Source organism: Balaenoptera borealis, assembly GCF_965194805.1.
Source record: "Balaenoptera borealis genome assembly, chromosome: 11".
In the NCBI taxonomy this organism is placed as follows: domain Eukaryota; kingdom Metazoa; phylum Chordata; class Mammalia; order Artiodactyla; family Balaenopteridae; genus Balaenoptera; species Balaenoptera borealis.
Window position 1 is genome coordinate 107,392,160 of NC_138868.1, and position 24,729 is coordinate 107,416,888.

General features: G+C 37.8%; 1 protein-coding gene and 1 long non-coding RNA gene across 11 annotated transcripts in view; one reads left to right on the top strand and one right to left on the bottom strand.

The window, feature by feature from the left end:
* Nucleotides 1–24,729, bottom strand: part of ARHGAP32 (Rho GTPase activating protein 32) — a 274,825-nt gene that overhangs the window by 179,325 nt on the left and 70,771 nt on the right. For 3 of the 10 annotated variants that reach the window (XM_082343053.1, XM_082343054.1, XM_082343049.1), the window contains exon 1: nt 7,129–7,475. The exons of 4 other annotated variants lie outside the window; for them this stretch is intronic. In XM_082343053.1, the coding sequence (XP_082199179.1) occupies nt 7,129–7,346 (218 nt within the window). In that variant the 5' untranslated portion in view covers nt 7,347–7,475. Of the gene's footprint in view, nt 1–7,128; nt 7,476–20,173; nt 20,280–24,729 lie in introns of those variants that run through there. 3 more of the 10 variants (XM_082343050.1, XM_082343059.1, XM_082343058.1) reach the window with 2 other exon arrangements.
* LOC309606269 lies at nt 7,416–16,689 on the top strand. The gene is made up of 2 exons (XR_014231749.1): nt 7,416–7,529; nt 15,835–16,689. It is a non-coding gene; the product is annotated as an uncharacterized lncRNA (long non-coding RNA).

Here is a 24,729-nt window from a genome sequence, read left to right on the forward strand (position 1 = left end):
GGACTGCTGGAGAAAACACCGTAGGGGGAGGAAACAAAGAAGGGCAATATTTAGCTTAGCAGTAAAAGCTTCAATTCTGTTCAGTCAGAACAAACAGAACATGTACATTGAATGAATCAAGCTACAAAGCTGAAGAAGAAAGACAATAATCTAAATTTATCACTGTATAAATATTATGTCAGTGGATATGTTATATCTATACGTGAAGAAGAATGCTTAGAAATTACTTCTATACTCAAATTGAATCTGAAAGATTAAAGAAAAGGACGAAATCAGTGGCCTAAAGCAGCAGTCCCCAACCTTTTTGGCACCAGGGACCAGTTTCATGGAAGACAATTTTTCCACGGATGGGGACGGGGCAGGGGGGGATGGTTCAGGCCGTAATGTGAACAGTGGGGAGCGGCAGATGAAGCTTCACTCACTCGCGCACCAGCCTGCTCACCTCCTACGGTGCGGCCCGGTTCCTCACAGGCCACGGACCGGTACCTAACGGTCCACGGCTTGGGGGTTGGGGACCCCTGGCCTAAAGAACAAGTACAAGAAATACCTCAAATCACAAAATCAAAATGTAAAGATAAATACATCATGAAAAAATGATTAAGGAGACTATGCAATAAATAGATTCCACAAGGAGAAAATTATTACAGATAAAAGAGGTAATAATTAAATTAATAATAGATAACATTAAAAAATCTTTCCTAATATGAAGACCTGAATCTGTAGATTGAAAGTCACTGAGCTCCAAGCTGAAGATTTGATGACAAAATACACATAACTACGAATAAAAAGAAAATCTTACAAGCATTCAGAAAGAATAAGTTGCCTACAACGGAAAAGAAAAAAACAGCATTGAGTCTATGCAAGAAATCAGAGTACATCACTCATAGAACTTATCTGAACAAAATACACAAGAAAATATCAACCAAATAACAAATGCACTAGAACAGATACATTAAGATGTAATATGATAAAAAGGAGAGCAAACAACGACACATGTAACTGAATCTGACTGAATGATAAAAAACAGTAAAGCATTACAGCAAAACACTAGGCCTGGGGGTGAGGGGAGAACGGTGTTAAACAGAAGAGTACCCCAAGTCTCATCCAGAGAGAAGGGGACTGAAAGAAGTATTCTAAAGACCTTATCTTAAAAGGAAGGGAAATAGGGAAGAAAAGAGAGCACGAAGAGGGGAAAAAACAGCCTACCTAAGTTAAAGAAACTGTTTGATTTGCAAATTATTAATACAGAAAATGCATATCTGCATATGAGAGCATGGAAAAGGGAAGCTAATCACTAATGGAAAGTAAAAGTATAGCAGAACTTCTAAAATTAAGTATCTAGAAAGGTTTTGCTTGTTCTGATTGTAATCTTCCCAGGTTTGTCACTTTATGTATTTTTTTTAAAAAAGGAAATTGACTATATTACATTTATAAACAGAGCTTTAAGTGTTTCAGGGATTTTCATTTACAGTAAAGTTTGAACATGCAATTGACTGTTTACGAGGGTTTAATGTTAAGTTGAATCCAAAGCTTAAGGAGAAACAGAAAGAAAAAGAAAGTTAAAATTTTAACTTTAAATAAATAACTTAATAACCAGGAACTTCCATATAGTTTTATACAGTTTCTGTGCTCTAAGGTCCTTCTTGTACATCATAAAACTCATACAGATAAACATACCTTGGATTCCATCCCAAAGAGTTTAATTACTGAAATACCAAGAAAGTCTTGTAGGAGCATGCTTCATGGTTAATTACAAAGGCAGCCAATTGGCTAGACTCCAATACTGAATAAAATTTTCTGAGATTAAGCAATGTTCACATCAGACTCTGCTGATTATCATTAAATTTATTATTTTTGTGACACTAATGAGAGTATATTGGGTGATAGTTCTATTTCATATTGAAAGAATATTTTAGGGGCTAAACTATACTCCAGATCACACATCCAAAGTTACACAGTAATAGAAATATCTTTTTTTTTAATGCAAAAATACACATCTTTTTTGGTATCATACATAACAGATTATTAAGGGTGTGATGACTAGGAAAAGTCACAGAGTATAAAATAGGCCTGGGTGTGATATTGATATATCTGTCACTGGTAAGCTGTTAATGCTACCTCTCTATCCTGGGAACCCTAAAATGAGGAATTTCTATAGAAGACAAAATAACAGTCAGGGTATTAAAAGCAGAGAACTGTGAAATAGCTTTATGGGTTTCCAGAGGAATTTAGCCATTAAAATAGCCATCCTAGATCTGAAAGAAATGCAAGAACATAGAAGAAATACCATATTCCAAGCCCTTGTTACCTATTTGGACTGCTGCAGTATCTTCTAACTCATGGCCTCATTTCAAATAAGGCAGAGAATGAATAAAGCAAGCAACCAACCAACCAATCAAATGCATGAGCCATTATTATTAGTTCTCTGATGCTATAAACCAATAGAGACATTGCAAAAAAATTAAAATATGTACACCAAATTATCTGGTTTAACTCAAATCAGAAGCTTCTCTTCTCACTTAAAATCAATTGTCTTATAATGGAGATACAAGTGAAGATCTGACTGAGAGATCTGGGCATCTGTATACTCTTAATTTTAAAGGTATACAAGTTCTAGAAATGTGGTTTAATTATGTACTATCTCTGTAAACATTTCAAACTATATGTCATTGTTTGTCATACATACTAGGCTATGAATCTGCCAACAATGAGATACCAGAGAACATTAAACAAGATCATATGATAGGGCTTCCCTGGTGGCGCGGTGGATGGGAGTCTGCCTGCCAATGCAGGGGACATGGGTTCGATCCCTGGTCCGGGAAGATCCCACATGCCGCGGAGCAACAAAGTTCGTGCACCACAACTACTGAGCCTGTGCTCTAGAGCCCGCAAGCCACAACTACTGAGCCCACGTGCCACAACTACTGAAGCCCGCGTGTCTGGGACCCGTGCTCCACAGCAAGAGAAGCCACTGCAATGAGAAGCCCGCGCACCGCAGCAGAGAGTGGCCCCTGCTCGCCGCAAATAGAGAAAGCCCATGCGCATCAACGAAGACCCAACGCAGCCAAAAATAAATAAATAAATAAATAAATATTTTTTTAAAAAAAAAAGATCATATGATAAACATTTCTACTCTCAAATGCCAAAGAACCAGAACCTCTCATGATCGTGAGTTAATAATAATTCCCAGGTGTCCTCGAGGTCATATTTTTAAAAGGTCACATTACTGTATGCACTACTTCACTTTTATGTTGGCTGCATAATTTATACACCACTGGTGCTCAAAGAAGGAATTTCAGAACTGAGAAATAAGCTGTAGCCTCTTAAAAGTTATTACTTACTAGAAAATAACATTTAGCAGCAGACATATGAAAATTTTTTATAAAACTGAAGTCTTTTACTTTTAACATCAGTTACCCTGGGGTTCAAGATTTTGCTCTACCATGTACTGACGATATGGTGTATGTGGCTTTCTGAGCTACAGTTTCTGCATCTGGAAGATAGGAAATAATAACACCTACTTTACAGGATTAATAAACATATAACTGATATACTATATCATATTTGACTTAGTACACTGCATATAACTCCTAAATAAATTTTTCTCTCTTAAAAGAATTAAAACATTTTTGTTTTTCCTTTCTGCCTTATATTCTCCTTTCATATTTACAGAAGCATTCTTCTAATGATCCCTAAGGACTATTCTAAAGACTCTGAGGGGGCTTCCCTGGTGGCGCAGTGGTTGAGAATCTGCCTGCCAATGCAGAGGACACGGGTTCAAGCCCTGGTCTGGGAGGATCCCACATGCCGCGGAGCAACTAGGCCCGTGAGCCACAATTGCTGAGCCTGCGCGTCTGGAGCCTGTGCTCCGCAACAAGAGAGGCCGCGATAGTGAGAGGCCCGCGCACCGCGATGAAGAGTGGCCCCCACTTGCCGCAACTAGAGAAAGCCCTCTCACAGAAATGAAGACCCAACACAGCCATAAATAAATAAAATAAATTAATTAATTAAATTAAATTTTAAAAAAATACAAGGTGCTATAGAAGCACTTTAAAAAAAAAAAAAAGACTCTGAGGATCTCGAAATATTCTAGTCTAAGAACTCTTTTACCGTAATGGTATGATAGACATTAACTTCACGAAATTAGAAATCAAAATGAGAGATTTGTGAGTCAGTGGTAGGCAGGTTAGAACTACTGCCATGAAGGGAGACTGACCAACTTCCCACAGAGCTATAACGTAAGAAAAGGTACCCCTTACTCCAACCAAGTCCAAAAATAAAAGTTATTCCAAAAGCTACTGGGCATAGTGCTCCTCTGTGAGTACCTCCTCCTAAAGCAGATGACAACTGGAAGTACCAGAAACCTACATTTCAGGCAGCTATGACTTTACCCTCTTAGCCATGCTGCCTCAAATGACACAATGCTATTCTCTTAAGAATGAATTTAAAACCCAGATCAGAAGCTATTCAGAGAAAAAGAAGAGCACACAATCTTCTCTGCCCTTATTCTGTGTGTGTGCATGCATGGAAATTAATGAGTATGTAACCATAATGACAGTTTGGTTAATGTGTATTAGCACAGATTTTAAAGAAACACATAAAACTTTTCTATATATATTTTTAACTATCTAATTGATTTTACAGAAACAACTCTCATATACAGCACTGAATCTATAATTGGTTCTCCCAAGGTTACAGCTGCAACTCCCACTATCCGCCCCTCACCACCTTCGACACCCACACACATTTTTTTCTGCAAGGCGTTTCAGCTGGAACGCCACTGTGAACATTGTGCAAGCACTCTGATGCCACACTTCCTTACGTCTGACTGCTGAAGAGGTGAGAAACGCTACTTGGAATGTGGCCTTACCTTGATCTCTTTGTTGCACTTATAAATGAAATAAGATCAAACCTCAAAGACATATTTGGTTTGGGAGAGTCACGGTGACATTCAGCTATGAAATAATACTGTAAACAGACAAATGCCCTAGAGTATCACGGTTTCCTAAAACAATGCATACACTAGCTCAGTTTCTTAGGATGAAAACGTGGTCACACAGTCCTAAGGAAAAGAAAAGCTCAATCTTACACAGATTTGCTTTTAAATGAACTGTCAAAAGAATATCCCAGACAGCCTCCTGTTGCCTCACAAGTAAATGGAGGATCACAGTACCAAATCTATCACAACAACAAAGTCCAGGTTGTTTCTTCCTTTGACAAATATGTCAAAATAACTTCCACAATTTTAACACCAGGCCAAACAGTTTTAACACAAACATAATAAATACCTCATTCCTACTAATTGTTCATGACACACTGACCATATTTAAAACTATGCAATATGTGAAGCATCAGCACACCTTGGGAGAGGTAGCTTACTCAAATAAGAAAGGCTAGGGACTTCCCTCGTGGTCCAGGAGTTAAGACACTGAGCTCCCAATGCAGAAGGCCCAGGTTCAATCCCTGGTCAGGGAACTAGATCCCGCATGCCACAACTAAGAGCCTGCATGCTGCAACTAAAAGATCCCGCATGCAGCAACTAAAAAGACCCGTGTGCCACAACTAAGACCTGGAGCAGCCAAATAAGTAAACATTTTTTTTAAAAAAGGCTAAAATAAAATTATGGAGAGAATGAGAAGGCTGACACAAAAAAAGAATTTCATATGTTAATAAAATAGTTCATTTTCATACTTTGAACATTGAATTATTCTTTCAAATGTAAAACATACTTCTTATTCATTTTAACCACTGATTAACAAACTTAGTGTGGGTTATCAAGAGTTCCTAATATTCAATCTCTTCTGTAATTTAACCTAGACTTTAAAAATAAAATCTGTGGATAAAGAAATCCTTTAACTTGAGAAAGGAAAGACTCTTTGAACACTAAACATAAAGACAAGATCTGGGCTTCCCTGGTGGCGCAGTGGTTGAGAATCTACCTGCCAATGCAGGAGACACGGGTTCGAGCCCCGGTCTGGGAAGATCCCATATGCCGCGGAGCAACTAGGCCCGTGAGCCACAACTACTGAGCCTGCGCGTCTGGAGCCTGTGCTCCGCAACAAGAGAGGCCACGATAGTGAGAGGCCCACGCACCGCCATGAAGAGTGGCCCCCACTTGCCGCAACTAGAGAAAGCCCTCGCAGAGAAACGAAGACCCAACACAGCCATAAATAAATTAATTAATTAAATTAAAAAAAAAAAAAAAGACAAGATCTGATGAAAATAATGATCTGTTCTCCTACCCAATTACTCATAGATAAAACTGTAAAAGATGTTTAACTGCCCATGTGGCTGACAGTGATAATATGCAGTACAAACTTCAAGAGTTTTTTTTAATACCTCCAAAAGAATTAATTTGCTAACCGTGTTGAGAAAGAAAAGCCAGAATAAAGCCTCCTAAAATTTGTAACAGCACAACACAATTAATACACAAATGGCGCTGTGTCTACAAGCTGGGTGAGACCTCTTTCTTCACCAATGAAAGGAACTTGGAGAGCTGCTTAATCAGGAGGCATTCGCAAACACTTCAATTATGAAGTTACAGCTAGAGATCAAACCAAGAGAGATTTGCCAGGGCGGGGGGCAGGGGAGATATAAGGGGAGTGAGATATAAGGTCAGAGGCTTTGATTCATGAAACAATTAATTTGTACTTAATCAAAATGTTTCATACACATGAATAAGGCAACAAAAGCAGCCATACACACACACACACACACACACACACACACAGGAACATATTCCAAGAAAAGAAGAAGAAAAATCTACTAGATTCAAATCCAAATCACATGTTAGGTACAAATCAGCTATACGAAGGGGTAGTAGTTCAGTCTCTACCTGAAATTCCTGAAATGCTACTACAAAACCTGTCTAACACCTTCTCTTCCTGGTGTTCTAACAAGTCATTTAAAATGTCTTTTACAAGCTCAGGACAAGTTGTGGAATGAAGAGTGCTACATACAACTAGAAACCTGTCCTCTTCAGCTCCAAACCTTCCCCCAGAGAAAAGAAGTCTTACTGGAAAAGAGATTAAAACAAAGAGGATGGGAGGGCTGAGTAGCACAAGTGAAGGATGTGGACAGAGGGACAAAGGTGAGAGAGGGAGAACTGACAGCAAATTCCATAATTACCTGAAACGTTCTTCCCTTTCTCCCTCTTCAATGTCATTCACCTGGGTTATAACTTCTGACTCCAACAAAAAGACACTGTCATCTCCTGAAGTGCTACTCTCACTTTCTGTCTCCATCTTGTACTTCAAAAATTTAAACCTCAAGCCATGGACTAAAGAACAGCAGTGTTCAGGCTGTTCAGCTCTACTGATGTACACACAGGTGCACAGCTGAGGCATCAGTGATATGTGATCATGCTGGGCCGAAGTTTATTACGTGCTAGGTTAATTGCAGGTGAGGCAAAGACAGGAAATCCCATGAAGCACCCTCACTGTGTCAGACTGCTACACCTGTGATACCGGACCCCTCCCACTGCCTTAGGCTCTGTGACCTACATAACCAAATGCAGAACCCAAATGAAGGTGAGTTTTCACTATAATTCATTTAATAACTATTTCTCTCTTCTTAAACTTTCCAGCTAATAAGTTAAAAAATAGAAGCTTTCAAGATGCAGACTTCTCTTACTTATATCCTTTTTTTTTCTCTCAGACTTTTTTTTTAAATTGTAGTTGATTTACAATGTTGTGTTAGTTTCAGGTATACAGCACAGTGATTCAGTTATACGTGTGTATGTGTGTGTGTATAGTCTTTTTCAGATTCTTTTCTCTTATAGGTTATTACAAAATTATTGAGAATAGTTCCCGGTGCAACACAGTAGGTCCTTGTTATCTATTTTATATATAATAGTGTGTATATATTAATCCCAACCTCCTAATTTATCCCTCCCCCTGCTCTTTCCCCTTTGGTAACCATAAATTTGTTTTCTATGTCTGTGGGTCTATTTCTCTTTTGTAAATAAGTTCATTTGTATCCTTTTTTTTTTTTTAGATTCCACATATAAGGGACATCATATGATATTTGTCTCTGACTTACTTCACTCAGTATGACAATCTCTAGGTCCATCCATGTTGCTGCAAATGGCATTATTTTGTTCTTTTTTAATGGCTGAGTAATATTCCATTGTATATATGTGCCACATCTTTATCCATTCATCTGTCGATGGACATTTAGGTTGCTTCCATGTCTTGGCTATTGTAAATAGTGCTGCTCTGAACACTGGGGTGCATGTATCTTTTCAAATTATAGTTTTCTCCAGATATATGCCCAGAAGTGGGACTACAGGATCATATGGTAACTCTGTTTTTGATTTTTTAAGGAACCTCCATACTATTCTCCACAGTGACTGCACCAATTTACATTCCCACCAACAGTGCAGGAGGGTTCCTTTTTCTCCACATCATCTCCAGCATTTATTATTTGTAGACTTTCTGATGATGGCCATTCTGACCAGAGTGAGGTGACAACTCATTGTAGTTTTGATTTGTATTTCTCTAATAATTAGTGATGTCGAGCATTTTTTTCATTTGCCTGTTGGCCATCTGTATGTCTTCTTCGGAGATGTCTATTTAGGTCTTCTGCCCATTTTTTGATTGATTTTTTTTTGTTGTTTGATATTGAGCTGTATGAGTTATTTGTATATTTTGGAAATTAATCCCTTGCCGGATGCATCATTTGCAAATATTTTCTCCCATTCTGTAGGTTGTCTTTTTGTTTTGTTTACGATTTCCTCAAAGGAGACAAGACTATACAATGGAGAAAATACAGTCTCTTCAATAAGTGGTGTTGGGAAAACTGGACAGCTACATGTAAAGAATGAAATTAGAACATTCTCTAACACCACATACAAAAATAAACTCAAAATGGATTAAAGACCTAAATGTAAGACCAGATACTATAAAACTCTTAGAGGAAAACATAGGCAGAACACTCTCTGGCATAAATCGCAGCAACATCTTTTTAGATCCGTCTCCTAGAGTAATCGAAATAAAAACAAAAATAAACAAATGGGACCTAATTAAACTTAAAAGCTCTATCTCAGACTTAAGAAAGGTCAACTAAAAACTAGAAAGGATAACACTGCATGAAAAGGTCTCCTGGGCCAAGCACAATGGGAGGCACAGTTATAGATCTCAGAGGTAGGGAGGATCACAATTTATAGAGAAGATAAGCATGGTCTAGGGACCTGCCCAACTTCGTGCCTTCTAGTATTACATCCGTCTTTCCTTCCCCACAATAATAACTGCCATATACACCTTTGCTCAAGTATCCAAAGTGGGACACAGCAGCCAGGCTTGTCCATGGCTTTCTAAAGAAAAAAAAAAAGTAAATATCGTAAGTTAAAAGATGCTGACAATTACAGCAAATAAAAGCATGCAACATTTTCACACATAACTTAAACTGCAGATGCCTAGAGCAGCAATAAAATGACTCGCTGGGAAATGAGTGAAAAGTATAGCATCTACAACACTGGCAAAAACATAACTGTTACTTAAAAAACAAGCATGCTGGTACCAACCACTGACATGTCACCCATGCATGGGCGTCTGCCCTTTACTGAGCAGCCAAACACTGACGAGCCTGGTTTTACATTAAATCTTACCAGATGAAATTTTAAAAGGCATCCACTGGGATACCCTTGAATTTTCATATTTGAAAATAAGGGAAGTTAACCCTCTAGCTGACTTTGTTTATACGATACTTCTTCCTTTCTACAAAACTACAATTTACATTATGTGTTACTGTTTTAATCTTGTTGCTTCAAAAATTATACAGTTTTAATCCACGGACTGTGTGGTCATTACGTATATTCCTGCTAGAAACTGAAATTTGTTATCAGGTCTGGGAACAAATCTTGAAAACAAACTGTTCTTAGAGAGCAGCTACACTGGAAAAACTCCTGAACAATTTATACAGAGATATCTTGCAAACTAGTCTAATGATTTTCACTCAAGACAATTCCAGAGAAATTTTGGCCTGAATAACTATAAAAAAAAATTAAAGGATTATTGAGATCTCTCTATGCCATAAATCCCCTATCATTTTCCAAAGATTCCAAAGAGATGGAATTAAATTTAATCCCTTCCTCATTCCATCCATTGAAATAAATTCCCAATGGATCAAAGATTTAAATGTAAAGAGAAAACCATAAAAGAAAATCATGGGAAAGCTTTTATCACCTCACAGCGAGGAAGTCCTTTCTAAGTATAATTTTAAGAAGCCCTGAAACCACAAAAGACTGATATTTTACTACATACAAATTTTAAAATCTTCCCTAACCAAAAAAAAAGTTTTTAATTGTGAATAAAGTAAAATGTAATTAATTAAGAAAAAATATTTGGAACATATCACAATGGGTTAATTTCCTTAACATATTAAAAAAGTGCCTATAACTCTTCAAAACCCAACAACCCAAAAGATAACTAGGCAAAGGGCATAAAGAGAATAATAATAGAAAAATACGAAAGAATCTTAAAACATAAAAAAAAGTATTTAACTTCACTCATAATAAAAATGCAAAAAAACACAGTAAGATTTTTTTTTATCTATCAGGCAAAGATTTTTAAAAGTTTTAACAAGCTGTTTGGAAGAAGATGTGGGAAAATAAATATAGACTGTTGGTGGAAATATACATTGGTATAACCTCTATGCAGGGCAATCTGGCAAAAAAAAATCCTGTGTTTTCATGAATTCTACTTACCTTTCCTTTTAATCATTTCTTTTGCTCTTTCACTCTCATGGTTGATCACCTCCCTTCCTCAAGCCCTTTCAAACAAGGAAAAGTGACCTGTAAGCAGTATCTGTACACAGCACACTGCGGGCAGCCTGACTAACGTCAGATCACTCCGGCAGTCTCTCCTAGTTCTGCTGCCACATCAGAACCCTACCTCCCTGTCCCGCGCCCCTGCTGCGGTGAGAGCCTCCTCCCCTCCCAAGCTGACTTACACACCAAGCAGACCTCCCAACACTTGTTCTCACAGTTTTGACTCTGCTATTAGAAGTTTTTAAAAAATGTTTTTAACTTCAGAATCAACATGCGTTCTTTTTTCTGTTCCCTTCTTTGGTAGTTTATGAAAATCTAGAAAAAACAAAAGATAATGAATAGCAGGGAGGCAGGACAGGAACCAGGCAGAGTCAGTCCCAAGGGCACCAGAAGCTGAGCCAGGGACTGGCCCTTCCTGCAGACCACAGGGTGGCTTTAACCCTTTTTCCTGATTGGCTTAAAACCTGACCAGACTCCATTTCCACAACAAGCTTCTTAGAGCACAAGTCTCTGACCTAAACCCAGGGAGTCATCATCAGCAGTTTAGAACCAGCTGATTCTTCATCTTCCACTGACCAAGAGAGGTAAGGAAGGTGAGGGAAAGAGAAGTTCCTAATCCCTGCAGGAAGAGGAAAAGCATTCTTAGCAACAGTTGAAGAGTCCCAAAGTAGAATGCATTTTTTTTTTCAAGAGAAAAACAATTTAAAGATATAAATCCACTAAAATTTAGAATGAATACATAGTGTAAGAATGGTTAATGATGGATGGCATTTGAGCATTTGAGGAAAATCTTCAGTCACTGGAAATATTTTAGAAGGATTCTTGCTTAATCTTTCTGATACAATTATTTGATACACATGTATACATTATACTCAGACACACACTATTCATGTTTAGAATACATAATTTTCTGAAGAGTCCATTTGGTATATCTATGTGTAGAGTCACAGCTGTGAAGCATTCTGTGGACAACCTTGGTCTGCTTGGCTAGAAAATGGAACATTTGATGTTAGAGAAGATTTTGCTTCATTAGAAACTTGTATTCAAGGACAGCTCTCTGAACTGTTCAAAAGAACTAAATAAAATTTCCCCCCAAAATGGCTACCTGAATATGTCATCCCTATCACAAGAATATATTCATGAAAAAAAAGTTCCGTTTCATAAAAAGTTCCGTTTATAAAACCTGGGGGGAAAAAACAGTTTTCAATAGAAGTGGAAGTATTTTGAAGTCAAACAGACATGGGCTCAAATCTCAACTGTACTGTTTATAAGATGGTATGGTTGGGGGCAAGTAACAAATTGCATCTCAGTTTGGTAATCTCTAAAAGAGGAATAACAACCTTGTAAGGTTAATGTATGGATTAGAAATGATGATGTAATTATCATATTTAGTGAGGTGGTTGCTTAGCCAGTGAGGATTTCCTGAGACCCTTAGCTTTGAACATGTCTCATAAAGCAAGTGTTTTGTTATTTATTGAGTCAGCCAGCGGAATGCTTAAGTTTAGTGCAGCTTGCTTCCTTGTTCTGTGTGCCAGTGTCAAGGTGGATGCAGAGTTCTCTGCAGCCTCTGACTACTTTAATTTCACTTGCTAGAATATGTTAATGCTGCTACCATGGTGTTTGGGTTTTTTTTTTCCTTTGAGCAAGAGCACCTGGAGCTCTTGAGTACTGGAACAAGGTATTCCTGGGTTGGATTTTGTGAGTTTTTGAAAAGGGAAACAGTGAAACGAAGTGGTTTATGAATTTGATACAGTCTTTACACTTATAGTATGGGCGTTAAATTTGAATGATACATTAAGAATTGACTATTTGCCGATTTCTTCTGTTTTTGCTAGAACCAGACATTAATACTATAATCTGTGGTGCTTTTCACATGATATTTTCAAAAGATATAATGAATACAAAGTACGTTTTATGATGTCTCAAGCAGTACTTGCAAAATAATAAAGTTTCTTTTTAATTTTTTTTAATGCATTTATTTATTTATTTTTGGCTGAGCTGGGTCTTTGTTGCTGCACGCAGGCTTTCTCTAGTTGTGGCGAGCAGGGGCTACTCTTCGTTGCGGTGGGCAGACTTCTCATTGCGGTGGCTTCTGTTTTGCAGAGCATGGGCTCTAGGCGCACAAGCTTCAGTAGTTGTGGCGAACGGGCTTAGCTGCTCCACGGCATATGGGATCCTCCTGGACCAGGGCTCGAACCCGTGTCCCCTGCATTGGCAGACAGATTCTCAACCACTGCGCCACCAGGGAAGCCCAATAAAGCTGTTTTTAAGTGTCAAGTCAGAATCCTCAAATTATATCACTATACCTTCGTGGTAAGATAAGTATGTTTAGAAACTGAATTAACTTGCTGCTTACTGATATACAATTCATTAAGCTACTGTTTCACTATTACAAGTAGTATTCAAGTTAAATATACAAAGCAACTGAAAACAACAGTACTACTTTTGAGTCCATGGTTTCCATTTTAGAAATAATGTTGGATTTTTTTAATTTGATGAAGCTCAGATAATTCAAATTCCTTCCGTGCCACTTATTACCTATATGAACTTGGGCAATTTACTTAAGATCTCTGAAGTGCAATTTCCTCATCTGAACAAAATAAACATGCCCAATCATATTGCAATCAAAGTGATTAGATGAAACAGTATACATAAAGCACCTATGGAACACAACATTTGTAAATAAAAGATGCTAAAAAAATGGAAGGTATAATTAAAAGAAAGATGTTTCATGAATCTAGGTTTAGGATCTACAAAAAAAATGTTAAACTCCTTCAGAAGAGAAATCAAAACTCTCATAAGGGCTCCTTTATAAATTACTAAAATATCACTATCTCACCTGAAGAAATATCACAAATACCCAGTTCAGTGTACAAAGTTTTCCAATTGTTACAAACCTGTTTTTTAAACAGTTGGTTTGTTTGAATCAGAAAGACCACACATGACATTTTAGTTAATAAGTTTTTAGTTAATAATTTAGTTAATAATCTTGAGATTTACGGGCTTCCTCTTCTCCTTTTTTTGTCACATATTTGTTGAAGAAATCAGGTCCTGTATAACCTCTAGTATTCCAGTCCTTGTTGATTATATCTATCCCAACAGTGTTGTTCTACCAGTTCCTCTAGCTCTCTTATTTCCTTTACAGGCATTAATTCCTAAAAGCTACACTGAATGCTTTAGTTTCATGTTTTTTGCCTTACCTACCAGCCTTCTAAAATAAACATTAATCAAATGAACAGCAAAATGGTAAAATGATACAAAATGCAAAGACACAAGTAACCAAAGGGCCATAGATAATATATTCTTGCATGACTTAACCAGGCATAGTGGGGTAGCTATCCAAGGTACAGCACATTAAGAAGTTTCAAGTGTTGTTTAACTTCTAACCTAAAAGGGCTCTTGCATCCTCTACTATCATCTATGACATTTTTATGTCCTCCTACACAATCTGCTAAGGACAATGGCAATACCTGCACACACCTGAACAATCTATGACTAATACCAAGACTTTACCCAGTATGTCTGCCACTAATTAGTTTCTACATTTTAGGACAACACAAAAGCTGTGTGAACTATGAAATATTCTTAAAGGACAGAAACATTATAATCACTCCTCTTTGAGCAGGAAAAGGAACAATTGATATACTGGAATAAATTATCAATTATGTGAAAACAGGTGAAATGCAGGACTTATCTCACTCTAGTATATTAAACCTAGGTTCATCAACTCTTAAACATTTGATATTAAATGATTAGCAGGAATCAAGAGATCAAAGAGATATCTATAACAGGCTGCATATCTGAGAAAACATGGATTCATGATATAATGTAACACAGAGGTGTAAACATTAATAAACCTTCATGAGCTTGGAAATCCAACCTGTTAGTATCAAGTAACACAGATTTGCCAAGGAGAACTAGACAAATCTCCTCCCCATTCCCTGCCCCCCAAGAAAACACTGTTAGCTATTTGGCCAGTCTATCAGAATCTCCAAGTCAAAGAACTACTAAAACAGTGAAAGATTCTACAAGTAGAAACTATATCCACAAACTGACAAGGCATTCTTAAGTGAACACATGGAAGAGGCGATTCGCCATGCACCGGCTTTTCTGCCAGCTGAACCACCAGCCAGTGAGTATCATCACCCGTTCTGTCATTTTCAAATATAAAATACAAAGTAGATACCAGCAAAACAAAAATACCACCTTAGACTATTACAGTGGTTTACTGTTTTGAAAGCACTCTGACATATTTCAAAACAAATAACAAGTGACTAAAAGAAACTAAACCAAGTGAAGGGTGGGAATTTTACATCTGAAATAACAGATTTTAGAAAACTAAATTTATAAGAAAAAGCACTGAGAAGTGAATTCATTATAATCTTTCAATAACTATATAGTCTAACATTAAAGAGCTTAATAATAAAAACAGGTGTAACACAGGAAAATAAACAAACAGGAAAGTATGGTCACTTACAGCATTGTTTTCCAAGGAAAAAACTGAGGCTATTTCTCCAAGTGTGGCTTTAAAACAGAGGATTCTCAATCCTTTTTTCTGCCCCAAAACAGTTCAAGGATATGCACACACTCATTAGGAACAATGACTCATAAACTATTTAGAGATTTATTTTGATGAACAACCATTTGAAAAGCAAATTATCTGTGAGAGGGTCAAGCTTGTTGAGCATTCAAACCTTAAGGTGAAAATTATTTTAATGAGAATTTAATTTAGTTGAAATCAGCGACACACACACAAAAATTGGTTTTAAAGAGGGATCGGGAGGGAGGAAGAGCTGGATGAAGTGAAGTCTCTGATCAGCTAAGGCAATATGAGGGCAAAAGGAGGAAGGCAAAAACTAAACTCTGTCTTAATTCCTTAAAAATTAACGAATGAAATAGATGTAAATCATTAACCAGAATATCTGGGGCTATCAGTAAGGGTATCAATACCCTTCCTCAAAACATTCTGCAAATGACACCAAAGTGACAGAATGCTCAACTGCATGGACACAGGCTGTGAATCAATATGCGGGTAATTCTTATGCTGTTATTGATATTTTTCTTAGGCAATCTTCTCTGAAATAAGGAACATTCGCCTGAATGAGTATCTGGTGCAAATCTCTATGACATGATAGTAAAGAAGAATTTGGCCAGTGGCTACTTAAGGCTGAAGAGGATGAAGGGCCAGAGAAACATCTGTGTCAGAGAACACAGAGAACTGGAAACAACTATTAGAACTTATAGAAGTTTCAGAGATTCCAGTACTTTCAAAGCTAGAAGAAATCTTTAAGACCATCTACTCTGAAGTCAGTAAACTTAACTCCAGAAATGCATGTTTCCTTTTTCTACCTTTCAACTATATGGTAAATTTTCACATAGTATCTCATATTAATTCTGATGAGATGGTGTGATCAAAACACTGTCTCTGAATTACATATGAGGAAACTGAGGCTTGCCCAAAGTCACACAATTTATAAGTGGTATTAACCTGTCGGGTTATTTGAGAAGGAAGAGGTAAAACATCTCCTCCACCAAGAAATTTTCAAATTATTTCCCAGTCCAAAGTATTCTCCTTTCTGCTTTCCCATAATACTTTCAAAAACACTTTCAAGGGCTTCCCTGGTGGTGCAGTGGTTGAGAGTCTGCCTGCCAATGCAGTGGACACGGGTTCGAGCCCTGGTCTGGGAGGATCCCGCGTGCCGCGGAGCAACTGGGCCCGTGAGCCACAACTACTGAGCCTGCGCGTCTGGAGCCTGTGCTCCGCAACGGGAGAGGCCGCGATGGTGAGAGGCCCGCGCACCGCGATGAGGAGTGGCCCCCGATTGCCACGGCTGGGGAAAGCCCTCGCACAGAAGCGAAGACCCAACACAGCCAAAAATAAATAAATTAATTAATTAATTTAAAAAAAAAAAAAAGAGAAACAGGCCTAAAGAGGTAAAGTGATTTGCCCAAGGGACACCAGGGTGGAGCGAGCCTGAGATTATGCACTTAACCACAAAGTCATGCCCCCAAAATGGTCACCAAGTATGATCTGTTCTGCTACAACACATTTCTGTAACACGAATTAGTTCATATGAGGTTGGTAAGTAGGGGAATGTGTCAACATAACTCAGATTATATGTGACAATTTTTCCCACACCTTATGTTTTCAGCCGGGTACGTCCAGTTTAACACAAAGTTGTCTACACGGGTGAATGTGGAGGCGAAACACAGGGACCACTGGACTGCACGTGACGCCCACTCGCACCACTCTGTTGCTGGTTCAATTCGGTCCCATCCTACGTCTTGGGCTTTTCGCATGGTGCTTCCTCCTTTTGGTGTACTTGGCCTTTGTCTCTGTTATCAGCAGTCTCAACCCTTCATTCCACCACTTTCTATCAAGCAACCATCACCCTATTTAAAAGGTAAAATCCTAGGACTCCTCTGGTGGTCCACTGGTTAGGACTCCGCGCTTCCACTGCAGGGGGCGTGGGTTCGATCCCTGGTTGGGGAACTAAGATCCCACATGCCACGTGGCACAGCTCAAAAAGTTTTTTTAATTAATTAATTAATTAATCAAAAGGTATAATCCTAACTTAACTAATATTTCTTTACTTATTCAAAATTTGACATATCTTTTTAACTGTGCTATTATTAGAATCATTATTGCTTTTATTAGTGCTCTGGATACAAAGCTGTATAGATTTTGAGTGATTTGTGCGACCGTATTTTTACACATTATTGCAAAAACAACTGTATAAAAAATGTTTTAAAAACGGTATCAATATTTACTATATTTACTACATACTCCGTTATGGCCCATTAGAGTTTTACTACAAAATAAAACTGCTACCGTCACAACTATTGGACACCTAACACAACAGAACAGTTATTCATTCCCTACCCATCTCAGTGCCTTCCATATAAACCAAATGCAGGCGCTCCTCAGGAGGTACGTAAGAGAACTACACAAACATGTACCACTAGGCATCAGAATTACATGAGTAGCTTAAAAAAAGACAGGTTCCCCCCCGACACACACAGACCTATTGTATTTCCAGAGACCAAATTCTAGAATTTGCATTTGAAGTTCTTCAGTTGATTCTATTTATCTGACAGCCCAGCTGTATAATGATCAGGTATTCACATAAGAGAGCAATAAGAACAAAAATTAAGCCTCCCAAATGATATGCTTTTACTTTCTGAAATGGTCAATAATCCAAGTGAAAGAAATAGCATTCCTAAATGAAGAGTATTAGAACTGTAAAAATACCACTTTTTAATTCTGTAACTCAGAATTTATCAGTTCAAATATGAAGGGTTGTTCATGAGATGTATGTGGTTACTGAGAGGCTGGAAATGAGTGAAATAGTAACATAACTATCAACTATACCCTCTAACCAGTTGCCTGATATACAAATAAGTCTCTCATTGTGGGAAATGGAAGGAAACACATGGTATTTGTAATATATGACAGGTAGGAAGTTGTCATTTCTTGGCTCAGAGCTCTGACAACCTTTGGACTTTTTTATTTTGGAGTTATTCTATCTATTGAGGCAAATTATTCTCGTTAAGGCTATACCAGTACTACTATACTAACCATTACTAACCATACTGCTTAATTTGCCTCAACATAATGTACACTATTTCTCCATTAATATTTCTTATTTAAATGTTCGTATGAATCCACCACAGTTGGTAGACTCTTACAGCTACTACAGTACATAAAGTAGTACAACTGTAAACATTCTAGATGGCAATTAGAGCAAAGTATGCTTATACACAATGTTCTAGGAAACTTCATAACATGTTATGTACTTAAGTAATTGTAGTTGAAAATTTGTAATCCAGGATACTTACAAGAAGACAAAAAGTTTCAGTTTGGGGGCGAAAAAATTGCTCATTTTACATATAAACAAACCTTATTTGGACCACCAAACATGACTCATTTGGATCTCAAATTATATTTTTATCTGGCCTTTACCTAGTTGTCCCCAAAATATATATGATATCTGAATTTTATTTTCCAAACCACATCAAAGGTTTATATTTCATAACTGTACATTTCAAATAAAATATAGTATAAAGAATCAATGAGTGAGACTTCCCTGGTGGTACAGTGGATAAGAATCCGCCTGCCAATGCAGGGGACATGGGTTCTATCCTTGGTCCGGGAAGATCCCACATGCCACGGAGCAACTAAGCCTGTGCGCCACAACTACTGAGGCTGCACTCTAGAGCCCGCGAGCCACAATTACTGAGCCCGCACGCCACAACTACTGAAGCCCGTACGCACAGAGCCTGTGCTCCGCAACAAGAGAAGCCCCAACAAGGAAAAGCCTGAGCACCACAACGAAGACCCAACGCAGCCAAAAATAAAAATTAAAAACTTTTTTTTTTAAATTAAAATCTTTAAAAAAAAAAAAAAAAGAATCAATGAGTTTTCATTTGTCTAAGCCTCAAATGTTCTGACTCACTTTGGAAGTGCTGCTATTTGAAATTTAAATGATGTAAATTGAGATACAGGGTAATCAAGAGATGTCCCCAAGGCAGGACCACACTGCGAAGCTCAATGAAACTCCCATTTCATTGAAAATGGACAAAATCACTGCTTCAGGTAAACCAGAAAAATACCCAAGGAGGTATTGGGTATTACTGACACAAAGGATGTGGTTTAAACCTATAGCAGCTAAATTTTAATCTTCCATTTGTCAGAACTACTTGCCAAAGGCAAATGACAGAATGTTAATAATGTACTGAAATTTCCTGCAATTGGCAGCAGGTAACAGTAATGGAGAAAAGTGACGGATGTGAGAGCCTGAGACATCACCCCAGCACCCTGTAACCCACATTAAGTAACGTACTGCGAGACATGCCAAAAATAGTGTGCCCTATTTCAGCTGCATTAGGTGAATTCTGCATTATGCAAATATAAATATTAAACCAAAACTCCTAAAAATGTAACGGCTTCCCTTATCTTGAATTAAATTTTTATGTTAAAGATAACATTTTAATAGTGCAACATTTTCATAACCCTACATAAGCCATTTAAAAACAGATTTACTTCAAATAGACACAGTGCTTTGCATAGCCAAAATGACAAATCTTACATGAAGATGCTACAGGAATGATAAATGAGGCATTAAATGAGGGCAGGAAAAGATAGGGAAGGCGACTACACACTCTAGTTTTATAGGAGGAAGGTAGGTATGTTTTAAATATTTTTTTAAAAATAAAAATTATAAAAATCTTGAAGGGAAGAAGAATAACTCATATTTATCTTATCTTGTCCATGCTTGTTGCTCAAGAAGCAATTTTTAAAAGAGAACTGCAGTAGTACTCCCCCAAAAATCCCATAACCCCACTCTAGCCATGAGGAAAAAGTCAGACAAACTCAAAGTGAGGACAGTCTACAAAATAACCTACCAGTACTAATCAAAACTGTCACGGTCATCAAAACTGCAGAAAGTCTGAGAACTGTCAAAACCAAGAAGAGCCCAAGAAGAAATGATGACTAAAGGTATCTGGTATCCTGGAACAGAAAAAGAACATTAGGTAGAAACCAAGATTCAAATAAAATATGAACCTTAGATAATAATTATGTGTCAATATTGGTTCATTATATGTGACAAATGTGCTATACTAATGTAAGATGTTAACAAAAGGGGAAATCGGAATGGGATAAATGGGAACTCTATAATATCCGCAACTTTTTGGTAAATCTAAAACTACTCCAAAAAAATATTTTTCTAGAGAACTCTATTATAAGGGATAGAAAATGCAACTGAAACTGGATTAAACATAAAAGAAATTTGTTGGATCATATGACTGAAAATACCTAAAGGTTGCTCTCACTTTAGGTACAGAGACATTCAGAGGGTTCAAATGGCTTCAGGAAGGTGTCTCTCCAGATGTTGGCTACAGTCTTAGGTTTCATGTACAGACAGTTCTGCTACAATACTTGCTTTGCAAAGACAAATTTGTTCCAAAGTTATTGTTATATTAGGGACCAATTTATACACAGCATGAATTTTGCATCTGTTTATACATGATTTCATCTGCCAGAAGCACTAGGTTAGGAGTCAGCAAACTTTTTCTGTAAAGGGCCAGATAATAAATATTTTAGGTTTTGTGAACCGTATGGTCTCTGTCACAACTACTCAACTCCGCCTTTGTAGAAGAAAAGCAGCCGTAGACAAGAGTAAATGAATGGGCACGGATGTTTTCCAATACAATTTATTTACTGAAACAACCAGGCACTAAGCGAATGCAGAAAGCTGCACCCCGCTGAACCAAACCGCTTAGGAACACAGAGACCGCGCACAACTCCCTAGGACAAGGAGCCGCGCCCAGCCACATGTGCTGTTACCACTTCCATCTGACTTCTGACCAGCCTCTTCAGCCCTAACCACAGGGGGGGCCACACTCCCACACCACCTCCTCCTCCGGTAGCACCACAGAGTCCATTTAATTGGGCCATCTTAAGATTTCCTACCCACTTCTGAACAGATCACTTTGTCTGAAAGACACTCTGTTGACTGGCCTGGGCTTGAGTCACGGACTTTATCATTGCAACAGGAAGGTGGAGTCCTGCTTGGTCCCTAAGGAACCAAGACTGGGGCAAGAAAGGACTCCCAAACCAAAATCAAGGGCTATTGCAAAAAGGGAGTGAGAAAGTCAGTGCGTGAGCAAGTCAGAGAAAGAGAGAGACACAGAGAGAGAGGGAGAGTGTGAGTGAGAGAGAGAGAGAGAGAGAGAGAGGGAGGGAGGGAAGGAGGGAGGGGGGGAGATGGGGAGGGGGGGAGAGAGAGAGAGAGAAAGGGCAGGTGGGAGGGAGGGAGAGAGAGAGAAAGGGCGGGTGGGAGGGAGGGAGAGAGAGAAAGGGAGAGAGGGAGAGAGAGGGAAGGAGAGGGAGGGAGGGAGGGGGAGAGGGAGGGAGGAGAAAACAAGTATCCAGTACAACCTCTATGTACAAGAGCTAGAGTGGCAGAGTTTCACATGTGATTAATTTATGCAAACTCAACAATACCTATTCAGCACTGGGTTTGATTCCAAGTAATTTAAAGACATGCATTTTTTTAAGACATGCATTTTTAATATAACAGAGCTTCTTAAAAAATCTGACAATATATTTCACTTGGTGCTCAATTAAAAGAAAAATAGCAAATCTGTTTCACTGCTGGGAAAAAACTATAATGAATTTAGTGACGACAATATGTTTTTATTCTGTTCTTTACAGCAAATTTAAAGGGTTTTCAAGGATACTTTTAACTAGGCATTCACATCACCTTGCCCACTGACTTCAGAACTAACCCATGGATAAAGTGCAGCTCATGGATACTGAAGCAAGCAATCAGAGTTTCCAAAAAATATATTCTTAAAGCTTACAAGGACAATGGAAACTTGCTTAAGTCCAATGAGTTCCTCTCATCAACACTATATACTGACTTTATTTTTTTTATTTTTATTATAGTTGATTTATAATATTGTGTTAGATTTAGGTGTAGAGCAAAGTGAATCAGTTATACATATATATATATATCCACTTTTTTTTTAGATTCTTTTCCCATATAGGCCATTACAGAGTACTGAATAGAGTTCCCTGTGCTATATAGCAGGTTCTTATTAGTTAACTATTTTATATATAGTAGTGTGTATATGTCAATCCCACTCTCCCAATTTATCCCTCCCCCCCTTATCCCTTGGTAACCATAAGTTTGTTTTCTACATCTGTAACTCTACTTCTGTTTTGTAAATAAGTTCATTTGTACCATTTTTCTTCAATTCCACATATAAGAGATATATTTGTCTTTCTGTGTCTACCTTACTTCACTCAGTATGACTATCCCTAGGTCCATCCATGTTGCTGCAAATGGCATTATTTCATTCTATTTCATGGCTGAGTAATATTCCATTGTATATATGTACACATCTTCTTTATCCATTCCTCTGTTGACAGACATTTAGGTTGCGTCCATGTCCTGGCTATTGTAAATAGTGCTACGATGAACACTGGGGTGCATGTATCTTTTTGAATTATGGTTTCTCCAGGTAACACTATATACTGATTTTTAAAATCAATATGAAAGGCTTTTTAAAAATTAGTCATCCCTGGGCTTCCCTGGGGGCACAGTGGTTAAGAATCTCCCTGCCAATGCAGGGGACACAGGTTCGAGCCCTGGTCCGGGAAGATCCCACATGCTGTGGAGCAATTAAGCCTGTGAGCCACAACTACTGAGCCTGCACTCTAGAGCCCGTGAGCCACAACTACTGAGCCCGCGTACACGCCTAGAGCCTGTGCTCCGCAACAAGAGAAGCCACCGCAATGAGAAAGAGCCCGTGCACCACAACGAAGAGTAGCCCCCGCTCGCTGCAACTAGAGAAAGCCCGCGCACAGTAACGAAGACCCAACGCAGCCATAAATAAATAAATAAATAAATAAATAAATAAATAAATAAATAAATAAATAAATAAATAAAATTTAGTCATCCTTCTGTATCCTTGAGGGATCAGTTCCAGGACCCCCCAGGGATGCCAAATTCCAAGGATGCTCAAGTCCCTTATATAAAATGGAGTATTAGCATATAACATATATAACCCATTTACTTTAAATCATCTGTAGATTACTTATAATACCTAATACAAGTGCTATGTAAATAGTTGTAAATACAATGTGAATGCTATGTAAATAGTTGCAACAAATCCAAGTTTTGCTTTTTGGAACTTTCTGTAACTTTTTTTCTTGAATATTTTTGATCTGCGGTTGGTTGAATCCGCCGATGCCGAGCCCACAGGTACAAAGGGATGACTACCTTCCCTTTATCAGCTCCACTCAAATCATATCTGAAAATTACTTCCCTAAACTCACCAATTTTTTCACATCGCCATGACTATGTTTGTACTGCTTAGCCCCTTTCCTTTGAAGAGGCTTTCACTCATTCACTTGGTAAACAATGACTCATCCTTCAAGCAACACTTTCCTCTTGAAGTCCTTCTTGCCACTGGTTATCACTGTTTTATACTGGTTAATGATAACATTTCCAGTGTTGGCTCAGTAATCATGATGCTGGCTTTTGGAAACAGACACATACACATACATATACACACACACACACACACACACGCGCACACACACACACATACACACACACAGATTTAATCATTTTGGAGCAAACAGCCATCTATTCCTTTTATCCTTTAACAAATAGTTTTTCAAAATCTACATAAGTGATGAAATCAGACTTTTGATTTGATTTATTCATATGGTGATTTACAAAAGGAACTATCTTTACATTCCTGGGGTTAGTAAATAATCATATCTGACCATGGTGTATTACTCCTTAATGAGCTTTGATTCTGCTAATATTTATAAGATTTTTACAGTTATTCATTTGTGAGACTGATCAAGTTTCCAATGTACAATCTTTGCCAAGTTTCGCTAGCATCTTTTAAAATTTTTGAAACTGTTCCTTCTTTTTCTGTTCTCTCCACCAGTTTAAACGGCACTGGTATTATCCAGTTCATAAAGCTGTGGTAGATTTCCTCTCCAGTATCACCCAAGTCTGGTAGATTAGGATGAGAAAAAGGAGGGTTTCTCTTTAACAAGTTTTTCTCTTTCTTCTATGGTAATCGCTCCGCTTCCATTTTCTCTATCTTCTAGGGTAAGCTTGGTTGTTACAACAACTTTCCTAGAAAAATCATCCAATTCATTCAGTTTCTCATATTTGTTTCATCAGAGTTGAGCAAATCCAATGATTCTTTAAACTCCTTCTGTACCTGTGTTCATTTCCAAATGAAACTTAACAGATTAGTTATTTCATTGTTTTCTAAAACAAAACAGTTATTCAATTTCTCTAAATAGATCTATCACCTTACTGAAAATGTTATGTAACTTTCCAGTGCCTCGGTTTATCAATAAAAGTTCCTGTTTCATAAGGTTATTGTGAGAACTAGATGAGCTCATATATGCAAATTGCCTAGAA